The sequence below is a fragment of the Mesoplodon densirostris genome, chromosome 14 (genome assembly GCF_025265405.1).
Source record: "Mesoplodon densirostris isolate mMesDen1 chromosome 14, mMesDen1 primary haplotype, whole genome shotgun sequence".
NCBI lineage: Eukaryota > Metazoa > Chordata > Mammalia > Artiodactyla > Ziphiidae > Mesoplodon > Mesoplodon densirostris.
Window position 1 is genome coordinate 70,316,326 of NC_082674.1, and position 16,676 is coordinate 70,333,001.

A 16,676-nucleotide genomic window follows, 5' to 3' on the forward strand; every position below is an offset into this window, starting at 1 on the left:
CCCGCCCGCCGCTTCTTCAGGTGCGCGTGCGCCGTGGCCCCTCCCGCCACCGGGACTGGGTCTTCCCGGGGTCGGCAGCTGGCGTCTACTTCTCTGCGCTTTTCGGCGGCCTGGCACGTCAGCGCCCTCCGGCTCCCGCCCGGCCCTCTCCTGCTCAGCCCGGCGGCGGGGCCATGGCGTGGCGGCGGCGGCGGCGGCCCGAGGCCCGCAGCGGGGCCCGCGGCGCGCTGGCGCTGCTAGCGCTGGCCCTGTGTGCGCCCGGGGCCCGGGGCCGGGCGCTCGAGTGGTACTCGGCCGTGGTGAGCACCGAGTACGTGGACCCGCAGACCAACCGGAGCGTGCGGACCGTCTCGGAGAGCGGCCGCTTCGGCGAGAGCTCGCCCAAGGAGGGCGCGCGGGGCCTGGTGGGCGTCCCGCGCGCCGAGGACCGCGACCCCGAGGGCTGCGCGCCCCGCACGCGCTTCCTCGTGCCCGGCGGCCGGGGCGCCGCGCCCTGGGTCGCGCTGGTGGCGCGCGGGGGCTGCACCTTCAAGGACAAGGTGTTGGTGGCGGCTCGGCGGAACGCCTCGGCCGTGGTCCTGTACAACGAGGAGCGCCACGGGAACCTCACCGCGCCTATGTCCCACGCGGGTGAGCCGCCGGGGCGCGGGGACTGGCGGGGCGTCCGTGCGCCGCGGTCCCGGCCGACCACCCGGTCCTCCGGCGGGACCGCGAGGGGCGGCGGCGGCGATGGGCTCTGGCCGAAGGGAACTACGAGGGAAGCGCTAGGTTGGCTCGGTGTGACCCCCGGGGGTTCTTAGGAGGGAGGCGAGCCTAAGGACAAGATTAGATCATCTCCCTGGGCCCTTCCAAGTGGAGGGAGGTGCGCTGTGCAAGAGGGTGATGGGGAGAACGAAGAAATTAAAACCCGCAGCAGGAGGATTGTGGTTCTCGCCGGCGGAAAGTCTCATGATTCCTAATCATGGATCCCTTGCCATTCGGCGTTCCCCAGAGTCAGGTGGGGCAGGAGTGGAAGCTCTTTCCCAGGGCATTCCAGGGTCTGGCTCTGCCTTCACCACGTAAGGTGGTGGCTTGGTGACACTCTCGTGTCTTCACTTTCATAAAACATGTCAGTATTCTGAACTTTTGAGTGGGACAGTCTGGATCAACTGAGTCAGAAAACCTGGCCCTAAGTTGGGGTATGTTTTCTCACTTGCTAAATAGAAGGTTATAATACTGGCTCCACTGCCAATCAGATTGCTTGACACTTGAGTTTAGTTGAAAATTTTAAAGTTGTGGTCATGCAGGAAAAGATCTTGCTCTTGGGACTTCCCTGGTGGTCCAGTGGTTAAGACTCTGCCCTTTCGCTGTAGAGGGCACGGGTTCGATACCTAGTCAGGAAACCAGGATCCCGCAAGACACATGGCTTGGCCAAAAAAAAAAAAAAGAAATCTTGCTCTTTGCCGGGTGCCTTCCCACACACTGTTCTCTGGGGCAACGGGTTGCATCGTCAAGCAGTCATGAAAGTTTAAAAGGTGCATTTTGCAAGGTTATCATCCTCAGAACTGAATTCCAAGTGATATTCTACCAGTACACAGCAGAGTCGGAAGGCCTTCTAAGAACAGGATTTATTCTGAACTTACTGGGATTAAAATCTCTTTAGAGAGTTTCTCCTGCTGCTGCAAGTCAGACATCCTTTTTCCTATGCTTTTGGTTTTTGTTCTGTTTTGGCTTGAATGCAAGTTCAGAATACCTGTACAATGAGGACAGGAGAGTGACTTTGGATTTGGCCTACTTTAGCAGAACGAGGGAACGGAATTTTGTTGAGAGGTGAGGGGACTGTTAGAACCACGCTTTCAAGATGGTTGACGGCAGGGCTGGGGAGGTGCTAAAAAGTGCGTGGAAACCGTAGGGCAGGGAAGGGTGAGCTGGATGGCAGCGAGGCATATTGAAGTTGGATGGAGTGATCTGGTAGAGGTGTAGGATGGAGAAGAGGTAACAGAAAGAGTCAGGTTTTTGAGAAGGACAGCGGCTGGATCCAGGATACTCGTGCAGGGGTTGCCCTCAGATAGGGGAAATTCCTCTGTTGCAACAGAGAGGAAGTGGGTTTGGGGAGGAAACGGGAGCAGATGTCCCCGTGGTGGCACTGGGCGATGCACCCACCACCTTTGGTGCCATTATTCCAGTTGTCACCGTACCCAAGTCATGTCTCTACAAGCCTCTCGTGAGAAGTTCTGTCAGAGTTCACACAGCGTTCCAGATGCATCCTGTGGACAGGCATCTGCCAAAGAAAAGAGGGCAGTGTGTGAGGGTTCTCTGGTGCTGGATCCTTGCAGTCCCTTCTGAGTGACATCGTAATGGGGACTTTTTCTTTTCCATGGCAGGCCCGTCAGCCTACAGTTTTCTAAATCTGTTTACTGCATTTTTTGGTAGTGACATTCACGTCCTTCCAGGCTAATTGTACTTGTTCTAACCATGGTTCAGTAACCTTGCTTGCTTACATTATTGACATATAATCTATCCAGGCCCAGAAAACACCCAGGCCCAGAATGCCCTGGGAAAGAGCTTCCACTCCAGATTATGGACATATAATCTCTCCAGGCCCAGAAAACACCGAATTGGTATTTATCTTACATCTTCTTCTTCTGAGCTTCTGTTGCCATTATCAGTGGCCATTCTAGCCTTTTTACTGTGAGAATAATTCTATTTGAGAAAAAAGTAACAGCATTAGGAATTTTTAAAAAAATGTATGAAAGTTCCCAGTGCAGAGTCGGTATTCTCCGCTTATTCCTCCCGACAGCCCTTTGAGGTGGGTACTTTAACCCTGTTTTACAGATGAGGAAACCGATGCCCAAAGAATTTAAATGACTGGCCCATGGTAACACGGTGATCTATGTCCAGATCATTCTTTGTTGCAGGGGCCTTTCCTGGCCTCTACTCACGAGATTCCAGTTGTGACAACCAAAAATGTCTCCAGATACTGCCAGGTGTCCTGGGGCAGAGGGGATGACAGCATCCAATGTTTTGAACCAGTGACTTAAAAGGAGGTGAATTTGGTGCAGTGTGACCAATGGGTTACACAGTGGAGACGCTGGAAACGGAATCCACTTAGACCAGTGTCTAGTCCAGGTAGAAGTGTAAGGGCCTATACTGTAGTGGTCACTAGAAATGGAAAAGAATAACCCTCATTCTCAGAAGGTGGCCCCACTGGGCACAAGGGTACAGATGTTTCGTGGCTTTTTGAGAATGGACTAGAATTAAGAATGGAGTGAGTGGAATTAAGTCAGAAGAGGAGACAGCTTTGATGGACTTGAATTTGAAACGTTACACAGAACGTTGACGGCCGCTCAGACTTTGCTTTCTCGTGTTTGTCAGAGTGTGGACAGGGCCAGTGTAAAGCACCGATCAGCGGTTCTGTGCCAGGGCTCCACAGAATAGGTCCAGGTGGCTGCTTGTAAACTCCAATCATGATAGTCTCCTCCCAAGTCTCAGAGAGAATTTCACCAGTTTTTCTTAGACCTGTTGCTTGACTACTAGCACCCAGTACAAGTTATTTTGGATTTAAATCAGTATTTTATTGTGGTTCTAAAATAAATTGTGACTTTAAGATAATATTCTATCAGGACAACTGTAAGGACTGTTACCCTAATGCCCAAGGTTGGTTCCCTTTACTTTGGCCGATGGATATACAGCAGCCAGTCTGGGCCAAGTATGGCGCCTCCTTGGGGGTAGAAACGCCTACGATGGGTGCCGGACTTTGAGGAATTCCCAGCCTAGTGGGAGCAATAAACAGACCTTTCGAGGCAATGTGGTTTGGACCTCGACAGCATTATATGCACAGGTACTTAGAAAGCGTAAAAGAAGGGCATCCGATGCAGAGATAGTGCAAAGATGATTAGAAGTCAGTGTGACCAAGAAAAGTAAAAATTGATGTAAGTCAGACCATTGAAGTGGAAGCTTTTGGAGAGGGTCGGCCTCGATGTGGTGATTGTTAGTTAACGCCAGGCTGGTCCTTTAACTGACATCTTGAGTGGCTGTTTAGACTGGCACTTCAGTTCTGCCAGCAGTTTCCTGAGTGCCAAGTACGGGCAGGGCTTAGAGGTGTGTTTGGGGAAGGGGCCCGAGTTGGGGTGGGGGGAGATTACACAGGTGATAAGAAATCCTTACCTCAGGAAAGATGTGCGTTTTGTGTTTGCAGAGCACGGTAAATGGTCTTTTATGAGTGAGTGATGCTCGGTGATCTTGAATGCTGCACTCTCACAAATGATCTAAACGTTGACATTTGAGATTAGAATGTATTTTGGTGCCCTAGGAAGAGATGGCACCTCACAGCCTCACAGCAGGGGGATTAACTCAAGACAGTTCCCAGACAGATGGAGTGTTGAAGCACAGCTTAAGCTGATGAAAGTATCTGAGTGTGTGTCTGGTACATGCGCGGGGCTGGAGTGGGGCTGTAGAACCTTCTGGGTGAAGGGAGTGGCCTCGGAAAGGACTGAAGGCCTGAGGCCACAAAGTGAGGCGTTCTGGAAAACTGCAAAGAGTTCGCAGTAAGATTGTTGAGTACTGTACTCAACAAATACAAAATATTCTTGAGCAAGCCAGATTCTCCAAAACAAAATGTGAGATTCCAAGGAGAGAACTGCATATATTTTTGAGTCCTCCTAACTCATCCTAGCCAACCATAAAGACATTTCTGTTCGCATGATGGCTTCACATTTTGGAGACATTTCTGTTCATATTTGGTGTACTGTTTCCCCTGCAAAGGGAGTCTCTGATAATTCTCCTTATTTATCTTCCTTTATCGGAAGATAAACCAGTTTTTCAGGTTGATTCATTTGTACAGAAACCGTTCTGTTGGGCCATCACTACGTGATGCTGAGCGCAAAAACTAATAAATAAGAACTGTAGTCCTTGTCTAGTGAGGGGGAGGGGCCCAGGAAGACATTCTAGCAGGAGGGTAGAAAGAGGTGTACTTCAGGCATTGCTGCATCTTAAAGATCTGACCAGGAATTCTCCAGGTTTGGGGAGGGGGGTGGGAGGGATGGAGAGAATATGGAAGTTAAGTTGTTGGAAAAAAGAAAACGTGAAAGGTCATGGGATTCTCTCGGAGACTTAAAATGTATTTCTCGCTGCCTGTATCAGTCTTCTAGAACAGAAATCTAAGCCGCTACTTTAAATATTTTAGCAGTTCCCATCTCCTTCAAGAGAATGTTGAAATCTACTTTAAACAGTTTCCTAGGGAGGAGGAACGGTACACTAGACTCAAACGTGACCCTCCAGAATGTTGAAGCTATTGACCAAAACAGATTTTCTTTTTACATTTTTTGTTTGTTTTTGACAAGGTGGTAAGGGGAACTGTTATTTCTCAAGTAGGTTTATGATCGTGTGCTCTGTTTGAGACCTTATGCGCCGCCGATGTGTAAGACAGAAATACAACAGACTGCCTTTTGGGGAAGGGCGGGCATTGCACAAGGTGACCTTTTTTGGTCCAGTGTGATTGGTAGCACTGAGGCCTGGGGAAGAAAAACATTCAAAGGGCTTTTTCTCCCCTTGTCCCGAGACTCTGCGCGTCTGTGTCTGAAGAAGGCACAGGCAAAACGTTTGGTTTGGCAATCAGCAGTGACTTGCGCTCTCGTGCCACTAGGGCTCTCTAGGACTGGCCCCCGGTACATCCGGAGGGGAGGGCAGGGCCAGACGTGGGGCCGGTGCTCGGCACCCCTTGGGGTTGTGCACCCAGTGACCCTGGCTAGTGCACGTTTACTCAACTGCCCGGCCTCCAGTTCATCCCACACATGTCCCAGAAGAGCCAGTCACAGGATCGAAGAAGTCTTCATTCTGAGTTTTTAAATCTAGTAGTTCCCAGAAGCAATCTTGCTGCTATAGAGTGTAGCAAAATTTAGCACTCAGTATTTTTTTATTTCAGTTTCTTGTAACTTAATGAACTAAGAGTTTCCTAGGTGAAAAATTTCAGATTGATACCGGAGATGTTTTCCGTCCCAGGTGTCCTTCTGATAATCACTGCTTGTCTGCAGCCCCTCCCTTGAGGTTTAGGGTGTTCTCAGCTCATCCCCCATCTCGCACTCATTTAGACAACAAGTATTTATTAAATAGTTACTATGTGCCAGGTTCTACGTGAGGCACTGGGGCTAATGAGATAAGCAGGATGCCTTTATGTGTATTTAGTCACTAACCAAACTGGGCCAGTCACCATTCCAAATATGCTCTTATATGATGGTTTCACAGCCCAGAAATCTCCCTTCTTTTGCTTGGGGAACTCTTCCTGTCCGTCAAGATGCACTGACTTCCCAGGGAAAAAGTTCCCTCCCACCCCAGACAAAATGATCAGTTCATTTCCGCAGTTTTTTGTTATTCCACGTTCTCGTTAAATAAGCGACAGCCCCAAATAGAAAAATTCTCATCCCTGTTTTACAGCTGAACAACTACTCTCAGAGCACCCAGGCAGTGGTTGTCAGGGGGAGGTGTGAGCCCGGGTGGCCTTGAAGCTTGTGTTCCCCCAGATGAGGGGGCAGGGCAGAGGTACACGGAGGAGCTGGGGCCCCAGGCCCTGGAACTGGCTTTTCCAGGTGGTGTGTGACATTGAGCAACTCTTTTTTTTTTTTTTTTTTTAAATTGGAGTATAATTGCTTTACAGTGTTGTGTTAGTTTCTGCTGTACAGCGAAGTGAATCAGCTATGTGTATACATATACCCCTCCCTCTTGGACCTCCCTCCCACTTCCCCCATCCCACTCATCTAGGTCATCACAGAGCACCGAGCTCAGCTCCCTGTGCTCTACAGCAGGTTCCAACTAGCTGTCTATTTTACACATGATAGTGTATTTAGCCCTCGGCTGTAAAATGATTACTCGACTCTTTCTGCCTCAAGTGACAGACAGAGTGAAAGTGCTTCAGAGTGGGTTTTCGCCATTAACACACAAAGGTCATTCTATCATCAGTACCAGAAACTGTAACTGTAGCATAGCAACATTTTATTTTCTGTATAAAAGTGAGACAGGTACATGGGGTTCATTATACTCTCCTTTCTCCTTTAGCATGTGCTTGAAATTTTCCACGAAAGGAAGCTTTTCTTAATTTATGAAAAGGGCTTTCGGCTTATAAAGCACCGCCTAATCATAAGTGGTATAAGTATCCTAATTGTTTCTGTATTTGTCTTTCTCGGCTACGAGATGTTTATTTCCCTGAAGGCAGGAAATACCTTGCTCCTTATTAAGTCTCCCCAGTGATGACGTAGTAGATTGTGTGAGTGCTCAGACAACTAGGTTACTTGCCAAGTAACACTTTTAGGGCTGGGTCATAGGATCGGCCTCCAGACAGCAGCCACCTGAGAAGGGTGCCCTTCTGGGGTTTCAGTAACTTAAATCCCCACAGCCCAGGGTGGATTTGCTACAGATTAAATTTCTCTCTATAATAAAATAGTGTTAGAATGTGGTTTCAGTGTAATGCCAGAGAACAGTCTTTGAATGTATTTTGTAAGTTAGTTTTTGAATAGGTAATATGTACACCTGATAGAGAATTTTTCCTGTGTCCAGCTCTCCCCCTGCCCGGAGGCAGTCAGGGTCCCCAGTCTGTGGGGTAGCCTTCAGGGAGATCTGTACTGATACCGCCACGTAGACCTCTTGTCCACAGTTTTATGTGCGGCTTTTTCCCTCTTGTGTCTTGACTGCCGTCACTATTAACAGAGCCGCTGCCTCAGACTGTGCACACGTACTGTAAATTATGTAACTATTATTGATGGACATTTATATTTTATTTTTTTAATAAATAAATAAATTTATTTATTTATGTTTGGCTGCGTTGGGTCTTCGTTGCTGCGAGCAGGCTTTCTCTAGTTGCGGCGAGCGGGGGCCACTGTTCATTGCGGTGCGCGGCTTCTCATTGCAGTGGCTTCTCTAGTTGCGGAGCACGGGCTCTAGGCACTCAGGCTTCAGTAGTTGTGGCACGCGGGCTCAGTAGTTGTGGCTCGCGGGCTCTAGAGCACAGACTCAGTAGTTGTGGCGCACGGGCTTAGTTGCTCCGCAGCATGTGGGATCTTCCCGGACCAGAGCTTGAACCCGTGTCCCCTGCACTGGCAGACGGTTCTTAACCACTGCACCACCAGGGAAGTCCCATTGATGGACATTTAGGCTGTGATAGCAAAATTTTAGAAAAAACACTGGCAATAAATATCTTTATGGATTCCTCCTGTGTACATACATAAGTGTACCTTTGGAATTAGTTTCTTGGATCTGGAATTGCCGGGTCAGGGAAACATGTGCATTTAAAAACTTTTAGTAGCTGTTGCTCTCCATACCAGCTTGTAATGATTCACTCCCCCAGCACGAGTGCCCGTTTATACTTGCTCTTGCTGATATGGCGTATCAGACTTTTTGATGTTTGCCAGTCTTTTAGGTGTGTTTTAATTTGTACCATATCCTTTCTGGGGGGAGCGATCACTAATATGTACAGGATTTCTTTTGGGGGTGATGAAAATGTTATGGAATTGGGTAGTGGTGATGGTTGCACAGCCTTTGTGAATATACTAAAAACCAATGAATTGTACACTTATTTAAAAGAATGAATTTTATGGCATGTGAATTATATGTCACTAAAGATGCTATTTTTTTTTCTTAAACCCATTTGTGTTTTTTGCAAACTGACTTAATTTTCTTTGTTTTTCTTTTGCTCTTTTTCTTACAGGAAATTAGCTTTTTGTCTTTGTTATGTTCCATGTATTTTTTTCCCCATTGACCAGTTGCTCTTTTGATCTTGAGTCCTTGATTTTCCTCTCTTTTAGCCAGTGCAGAAAATTTTTGTTTTTATATAATTGGTTAGTTGCTCAAATCTTTTTTTTTTTTTTAAGAAGTTTCGAGGTGATTTTTCACACTTGGAAAGGTTTTCCTTCAATATTACTTATTTTTTAATTCCCATGTTTCTTCTGGCTCTTTTATGTTTTCTCTTTTTTATATATTTAAATCTTGGATTTGGTTAGAATTTATTTTGGCTTAAGTTGCAAAGAAGGGATGCAGCTTTTTTAGCCTCAGGTGATACTCAGTTGCACCCACACTGTTTTTTAAAAAAATAATCCATTTTACCCCATTGATTTGAAATTCCACTTTTATCATTTACTGAATTCTTTGATGTATTTGGGTCTAGTTTCTGGGCTTCTTATTCTGCACCATTCTGGTTGTCTTCATATGCTACTACCACACTGTTTTAATTACTTTGACAACAAAGGCTAGTCCAGGTTTTACTGTTTACAAAGTTTTCCTGATTGTTCTTTATTATTTTTCCCCTAAATGAGCTTTAGAAGCCGAATTTTTAAGGTTTTTAAAATCCTATTGATAATTTTAAAAATTAATTTATAGATTCATGTAAAATTGGCCGTTTTATCCCTTTTTTATTTCTCTTATTTTTTTGTCTTATGTCTGCTGATGTCCTCAGAACAAGATGAAATAATATCGAGCATAGTAGAACTTCTCCGATTGCCTCCCTGAGTTAATGGGTGTGCTTAGGCATTCGTATTAATAGTCACAACTTGAAATTGGTCTGTGTGGTTCTTATGTTGGTTTTTTGCTACCATGCTTGGTTCTATTGCCTTAGAAATAATTTTAAGACTTCTTTTTATTTTTTTCAATCTGCTGTGGAGCACTTTAAATGTCATTGATGTTACTTGCTCTTTGAAGGTTTGGGGGTAGAACTCACCTGTGAAGCTGAACCGGGGGTGGGGACGGCTCTTGCTTTCTAGGGGGTAGTTCTTAGTGATTTATTCTACTTCTTATGCAATCAGTGTTTCCTCCTTGGAGACCAGTGTTGGTAACTTGGGTTTTCCTAGAAAGTTACCCATTTGATCACAGTTTTTGGTTGTATGTGCATGGAGCCATACTTTCTCTGTATCTTATTTTGTGTTCTTCATATTCATTCCTTTGTTCTTTCCTACAGGAACAGGAAATATAGTAGTCATTATGGTTAGCTACCCCAAAGGAAGAGAAATTGTGGATCTGGTGCAGAAAGACATTCCGGTCACAATGACCATAGGGCTCGGCACCCGGCACGTACAGGAGTTCATCAGCGGTCAGTCCGTGGTGTTTGTGGCCATCGCCTTCATCACCATGATGATTATCTCATTAGCCTGGCTAATATTTTACTATATACAGCGCTTCCTATACACTGGCTCACAGTTTGGAAGTCAGGTAATTGTCTCTCTTTAACTTTGCTTTTTAAAAGATAGTTTGTATATATTTCCTATATATATTGCTTGAAATTATTGGACAATATTCTTAATTTCATTATCACTCACAATATTTAAGTATTAATATGGTATTTTTAAAATAAATTTATTTTATTTTTATTTATTTTTGGCTGCGTTGGGTTTTCGTTGCTGCGCTCGGGCTTTCTCTAGTTGCGGCGAGTGGGGGCTCCTCTTGGTTGTGGTGCGTGGGCTTCTCATTGCGGTGGCTTCTCTTGTTGAAGGAGCGCGGGCTTCAGTAGATGTGGCACACGGGCTCAGTAGTTGTGGCTCGCGGGCTGTAGAACGCAGGCTCAGTAGTTGTGGTGCACGGGCTTAGTTGCTCCACAGCATGTGGAATCTTCCTGGATCAGGGCTTGAACCTGTGTCCTCTGCATTGGCAGGCGGATTCTTAACCACTGCACCACCACAGCAGAGAAGCCGGGTTGGTGGGGGGGGCGGTTTGAAATAAGTTTTAAATCAGAATATATTAAACTTTCTGTTCTGTGGGAAATCGGGTCATGTTTCACTCCTGCAGAGACCCTCTGGCCTTCCCAGATGTAAAGGGATGACAAAAAGGCAAGGCATGAGGTGGGGGGACCTGGTTCTGTGTTTCAAAAGAGAACGGGCCTCCCTGTCTCCATGGTGGAGCCGCGTTCAGAGCCATTTATCTGCAGAGACACTGGTTCAGTAACAGGGGAGAGCAGGGCCCTCTGGGTTCCCCACCCACCTGTTGTCTTGAGAACCGCCCCCTTCCTGGCTCTGCAGGCAGTAGATGGCCATTTCTGGGTCATCTTCCACCTCCGACTAGGAAGCCTCTGCCCTTTTAGGGACGTTAGCAGCTGAGTGTATGGAGCCCCCTCCTCAGCTGACCACGTTCTTACCAGTAATTAAACATAAGATTGGTTTCTTCTAAAAGGGAACCCTCTTGCACAGCTGGTGGGAATGTAAATGGATAAAGCCACTATGGAGAACAGTATGGAGGTTCCTTAAAAAACTACAAATAGAACTACCATACGACCCAGCAGTCCCACTACTGGGCATATACCCTGAGAAAACCATAATTCAAAAAGAGTCATGTACCACAGTGTTCATTGCAGCACTATTTACAATAGCCAGGACATGGGAACAACCTAAGTGTCCATCAACAGACAAATGGATAAAGAAGATGTGGCACATATATATATACAATGGAATATTACTCAGCCATAAAAAGAAACGAGATTGAGTTATTTGTAGTGAGGTGGATGGACCTAGAGCCTGTCATACAGAGTGAAGTAAGTCAGAAAGAGAAAAACAAATACTGCATGCTAACACATATATATAGAATCTAAAAACAAAAAAATGGTTTTGAAGAACCTAGGGGCAGGACAGGAATAAAGACGCAGACATAGGGAATGGACTTGAGGACACAGGGAGAGGGAAGGGTAAGCTGGGACGAAGTGAGAGAGTGGCATGGACATATATACACTACCAAATGTAAAACAGATAGCTAGTGGGAAGCAGCCGCATAGCACAGGGATATCAGCTTGGTGCTTTGACCACCTAGAGGGGTGGGAGGGAGATAGGGAGGGTGGGAGGGAGGGAGATGCAAGAGGGAGGAGATATGGGGACATAAGTATACATATAGCTGACTCACTTTGTTATAAAGCAGAAACTAACACATCATTGTAAAGCAATTACACTCCAATAAAGATGTTAAAAAAAAAAGGTTTCTTCTTCAGACATGGAGTTGAAAATAAGTATTCTTGAGCAACCAAACAGCTCTTAAGTTAACATGTGGCTGTTGTGTACATTAGGACTTCAGTGGTAATTTCTTCTTTTTAAATTTATTTTATTTATTTATTTTTGGCTGCATTGGGTCTTTGCTGCTGCGCGTGGGCTTTCTCTAGTTGCGGCGAGCGGGGGCTACTCTTGGTTGTGGTGCGCGGGCTTCTCATTGCGGTGGCTTCTCTTGTTGAAGGAGCACGGGCTCTAGGTGCACAGGCTTACTAGTTCTGGCTCTTGGGCTCTAGAGCGCAGGCTCAGTAGTTGTGGCGCACGGGCTTAGTTGCTTCGCGGCACGTGGGATCTTCCAGGACCAGGGCTCGCCTGCATTGGCAGGCGGATTCTTAACCACTGCTCCACCAGGGAAGCCCTTCAGTGGTAATTTCTTAAAATTAGTTTCATTGTAGTCATCTAACTTTGCTTTTTAAATGAAATTTTTCCACATCTGCTTATATTACAATATATGAATTTTTTTAATAGTGACTTAAAATTTTCAATAATAAGAATGTTTTTCCTCCCTAAGAGCCATAGAAAAGAAACAAAGAAACTTATTGGGCAGCTTCCTCTTCATACTGTAAAGCATGGAGAAAAGGTAATATTTTCCTAGTTTTTTGTTTGTTTGAATTAAACTGAACACTCAGTTCCTCAGTCACACTGGCTACATGTCACATGCTCAGGTGGCCACATTGGCTGGACAGTGCCCACACGTCCATCCTCCACCTGTCGGTCAGACACAGGTAACTCTGAAGAAGCTCTGGTCTCTACCGGAGACCCTGAAGCTTAAGTCCATCTCCATTAAATCTCACACTCTCTGTGCATTCCCTCTGAGACTCCTTTAATTACAGGGAGAAAACACAGGGGTTTGTGGAGAAGGGGAGAAAAGATATTTTAAAAACTTTTAAAAAAAGGAACGTTTCACATGGCCAACCTGAGACTTTTAAAAGGCCAAAATCGTACCAGAGTTCAGAAGCATTTTGGAATAGGACAAATCCTAACGAAATCTCAGAACCTCAGGTTCTTAGAGGATAGATTCCTCAAAGGAAAACAGTTGCTAATGCAGGAATAGGTATTCTCCTAATGGTCCGTTTACTGTGCCGGGAAATGTTGATGGCTGTGTTGACATAGATAGCTATGCGTTGGTTCCATTGTTCCGACTTTGGTTTTATCTCCCTGAGTTGAGATTAGTCCATGCCGATCCCCCAGTTTCCACTGCCCTGTAAGTGCATTTGGGTCCACATCTCCTCCTCTGACCTACTTAAAGGATTAAAGCTTCAGAGTAACACTCATTAAATTTATAGACCTTTGATTTTAAAACTTTGGAATCTGACATTAATGGTTCATGTGGAATATGTAACATCTTCTACTCTTGGAATTGCATTGTTTGCTTCATTCTTGCCCGAACGCCTTACGTTATAATACCAGTGAATTTTCATAGTTGGCGCAAGGTCCTGCCTTCTTTCCATGTAGATGTATTAAACAGGAAAAGTGTAAAAAAAAACAAATTTCCCATCTCATGGGAAGATTAACATCTGATTTACAAATCACGAGGGTCCCTGGGGAGAGAGTCCAGCAGATGCCTGGGACAAACTGTGCATTCGGCTGGCAGTTCCGTGACAAGCACGGAGTTTTATGTTCCTCTTGAAATGTGTCTTCTCCTCTCTGTGGCAGGAAATCTGTCCTTAAATATGAGAAGACATAGATTTATGTGTGTGTAATTTACCGCATGGAGTCTTTGAGAACATAAACTAATTGATATCCTCTTCGTGTACAGAACATTTTTGAAAATAGGCTTCTATGGACTGTTTTTTGAAAGTTGTCAGCAATAATGGTTAAAAAAAAAAGGATCCATAAATGGTCCATGAGGTACACACGTGGATTTTCTGACAATTTTACATTTTAAACTTGTACAGAAAAATACTGTGTTTTTTCTTAAATCTACACCTTGTCCAGTTCTGGAGACTGTATTTGTTTTCTAATTTTTCTTTTCTTGTGACTTGATCACAGTAGTGTATAAGCTTGTAAACCATTAGGGAAATAATTATTTCATCAGCCTTGCATGGCATGTGAAAAAAGGTGATAATGTATAGTTGCAACATATAATTGTAAGTGCTGTTACAAAGTTAATTTTAATACAATCTTTGATAGCAGTATCTACATGTAAAATCAGTTTTTACTGCTTGCTTGTTAACACGTGACCCACGTGGCTAAAGATATTTTTAAAGAATTCCATGATGACTGTGAAGCTGTGTCCCATAAAATTAACTTGCTAAAGTTGCAGACACTGATTGGTAGCTCCTGAATCCCCATCCCAGAGTCCTGGGAGAGAGAATCTCATTGGCCAGTTTTGGGTCAGGTTATCAGGCTGGCCATGCCTACTTTGGTAGATGGGCTGAAGCCAGGTGGGTATGTCCAGGGGGGTACCCAGGGAAGTGGGGGAAGGGCTGACACCACCAAAAAGGTCTGTGACCCACAGATTCTCAGAAGTTGAAATTTTTTCACAAGACTGCTTCTTCCCCAGCAGTTTTTGTTTCTTTTTACCTGTATTAACTTGATATATGAAAAAGGTAACTTCTTTTAATTTACGGCTCTTTTTTTTGCTAGTGAGGTGAATACATTCAGATATTTAGCTATTTGCATTTTCTCATCTGTAAGTTATAGCTCTGTTCTTTCACAAATTCTAATGAAATTGCTTTTGTTTTGTGTTTTTAATGATTCCAGAAAACAAGTAGCTAATTAGATATTCATTCTTTGTTTTACATTTGAAAAATAATTTATTTTATTATAATAAAGCAGGCATTTGCATTTCTACAGCCCTTAAAATATGATCACTTAAAAAAATGAACAGTAGCCTAGAATTTAAACATAATTCGTGTCTGATTAGGTAGACGATGAAATTTTTTCTTTTTCAGCCAAATTCTTTAAAAAAAAAAAATCCCTTGATAGTGGTAAAAATAAATACCAAGTAGAAATTATCTGTGTTTAAATTCAGGATGTACCACTGTAGAGTAGAATTCATCATTGTTTTACCCAGGTTGTAGTGAGTTTTGGTTTTGTTTTGTTTTTGTTGTTGTAGTGAGTTTTACCAAGTGCATACTGTATACTAAGGATATAGTAAATTTTTTCCTCTTCTTTCTGCAGGGAATTGATGTTGATGCTGAAAGTTGTGCAGTGTGTATTGAAAATTTTAAAGGAAAGGATGTTATCAGAATCCTGCCATGCAAGTACGTTCTCTTACTTCCTGAGATGTTAAAAATTACTGACAAGTTTCAGGTTTCTGACCAAAGAGTGAACATGTTTTTCACGATACGAAGACCTTGCTATCAGGTGATATCTTGTGATCATCTCACCTTTTAGAAAAGAATCTCGAAGTCTTCAAGGCTCCTCCTGTATTGTTTTACTTTAAAATTGCTTTGCTTGGAGACTTTAGGTGACCATTAAGACCCATTATGTCCTTTTGTCATAGATTGGCTTTTAGTCTTTTAAGTAAGGCTTCATTAGGGTCCTGGGAATCTATACTATCCATTGAGCTATTTGGATAGGTGAAGGCCCTGGGGGTGAGGGCCAGGAGCAGCCAGCAGATGTGGCTCCGGCTTTGCTGGTGTTTTTACTTTTAAATATTTTAATACTTAATGTTTTGAACTAGTGAGCATTTTCCCAGACATTTATTAGAAATGTTATTTTTAAAGACATTTCCTGGTTATGTATCTTTGTCTATTATTTTCTACCGAGATGCCTTATTTCTTAGATTTGGCTCTGCTGTTATTTGCACCCTGGGTTTGGGTTCTTTTGGGGGTTGTGTGAAATAAATATTCCTCCCTTATTTCATTAATTTATTTTCTTTAGCAACAGGAAGTTATGTTTCCTTTTTAATAATGAGATACTTTGTTAACTTTTTTAAAAATTGCTTTGTTAGCAGGAAGGTGTACAAAGATTATGTTGTAAAGCTGGTCAATTTTAATTATACTTCCCACCTATTAGAAGCAGTTCACAAGTTAAAATATAATTATGTCTTGCTTTATGTTTGCAAAGTGTATTTGTGTATATCCCAGTACTTTATAGCAGATTAAGTTCTCAGGAGTTCTGTAGAGGAAATGAAGGAATGAGGATCAGAATAACAAAATTAATTTTCCTGCATGAAGACGGTGAACTTAAGTCTACAGGCATTTATATGGGTTGGTGTGGTGGATACTTAATGAATTGGGGTCAGTGTTGGGTGATGGTGTCCTGTAGAAAATTATTAAGATAGAGAAGAATTTTTACTCTAGGTGGGCTTAGGGCACGTCTTTGTGACTTGGATGCCACACAGTGAGCAGCCTGAGGCCGATTTCCTTTTATAGGAAATCCAGATACTCCTGAAGGCCGAGCTGGGATTTGTACTGGAGCTTCATAAACAGACGAGTTTACATGTGCGCTTATCCTGGTCTCCTTCATGGGGTTTTATTCCGTCCACCCCCATTTTCTCCTATGATTTATATCAACAAATTTCCGAATAAAGCCCACGTGTTGGTTTTGTTTTTTCAGAATGATTCCAGTGGGTCAGTTTCAGTTTGAGGATGGAAAGGTCACAAGACAAGCTGGACTGGACCATGTTATGTCCTTACATGCTGTGATTTTTAACTGCACTGGCAGATTTCCCTTTGAAGGAAAGGTCTTCAGACAGTGACGACAGTAATAATAATGAAAAATTACTGAGTATTTATTGTGCCC

The 16,676-nt window shown here is 44.1% G+C and overlaps 1 protein-coding gene across 2 annotated transcripts in view; it reads left to right on the forward strand.

Moving 5' to 3' along the window:
* Positions 1–31: 31 nt before the first annotated feature.
* The window catches only part of RNF149 (ring finger protein 149), a 28,819-nt gene continuing 12,174 nt past the window's right edge, over positions 32–16,676 (forward strand). For both annotated transcript variants that reach the window (XM_060116847.1, XM_060116848.1), the window contains exons 1-4: positions 32–630; positions 9,917–10,167; positions 12,493–12,561; positions 15,108–15,190. In XM_060116847.1, the coding sequence (XP_059972830.1) occupies positions 174–630; positions 9,917–10,167; positions 12,493–12,561; positions 15,108–15,190 (860 nt within the window). In that variant the 5' untranslated portion in view covers positions 32–173. The remainder of the gene's footprint in view (positions 631–9,916; positions 10,168–12,492; positions 12,562–15,107; positions 15,191–16,676) is intronic.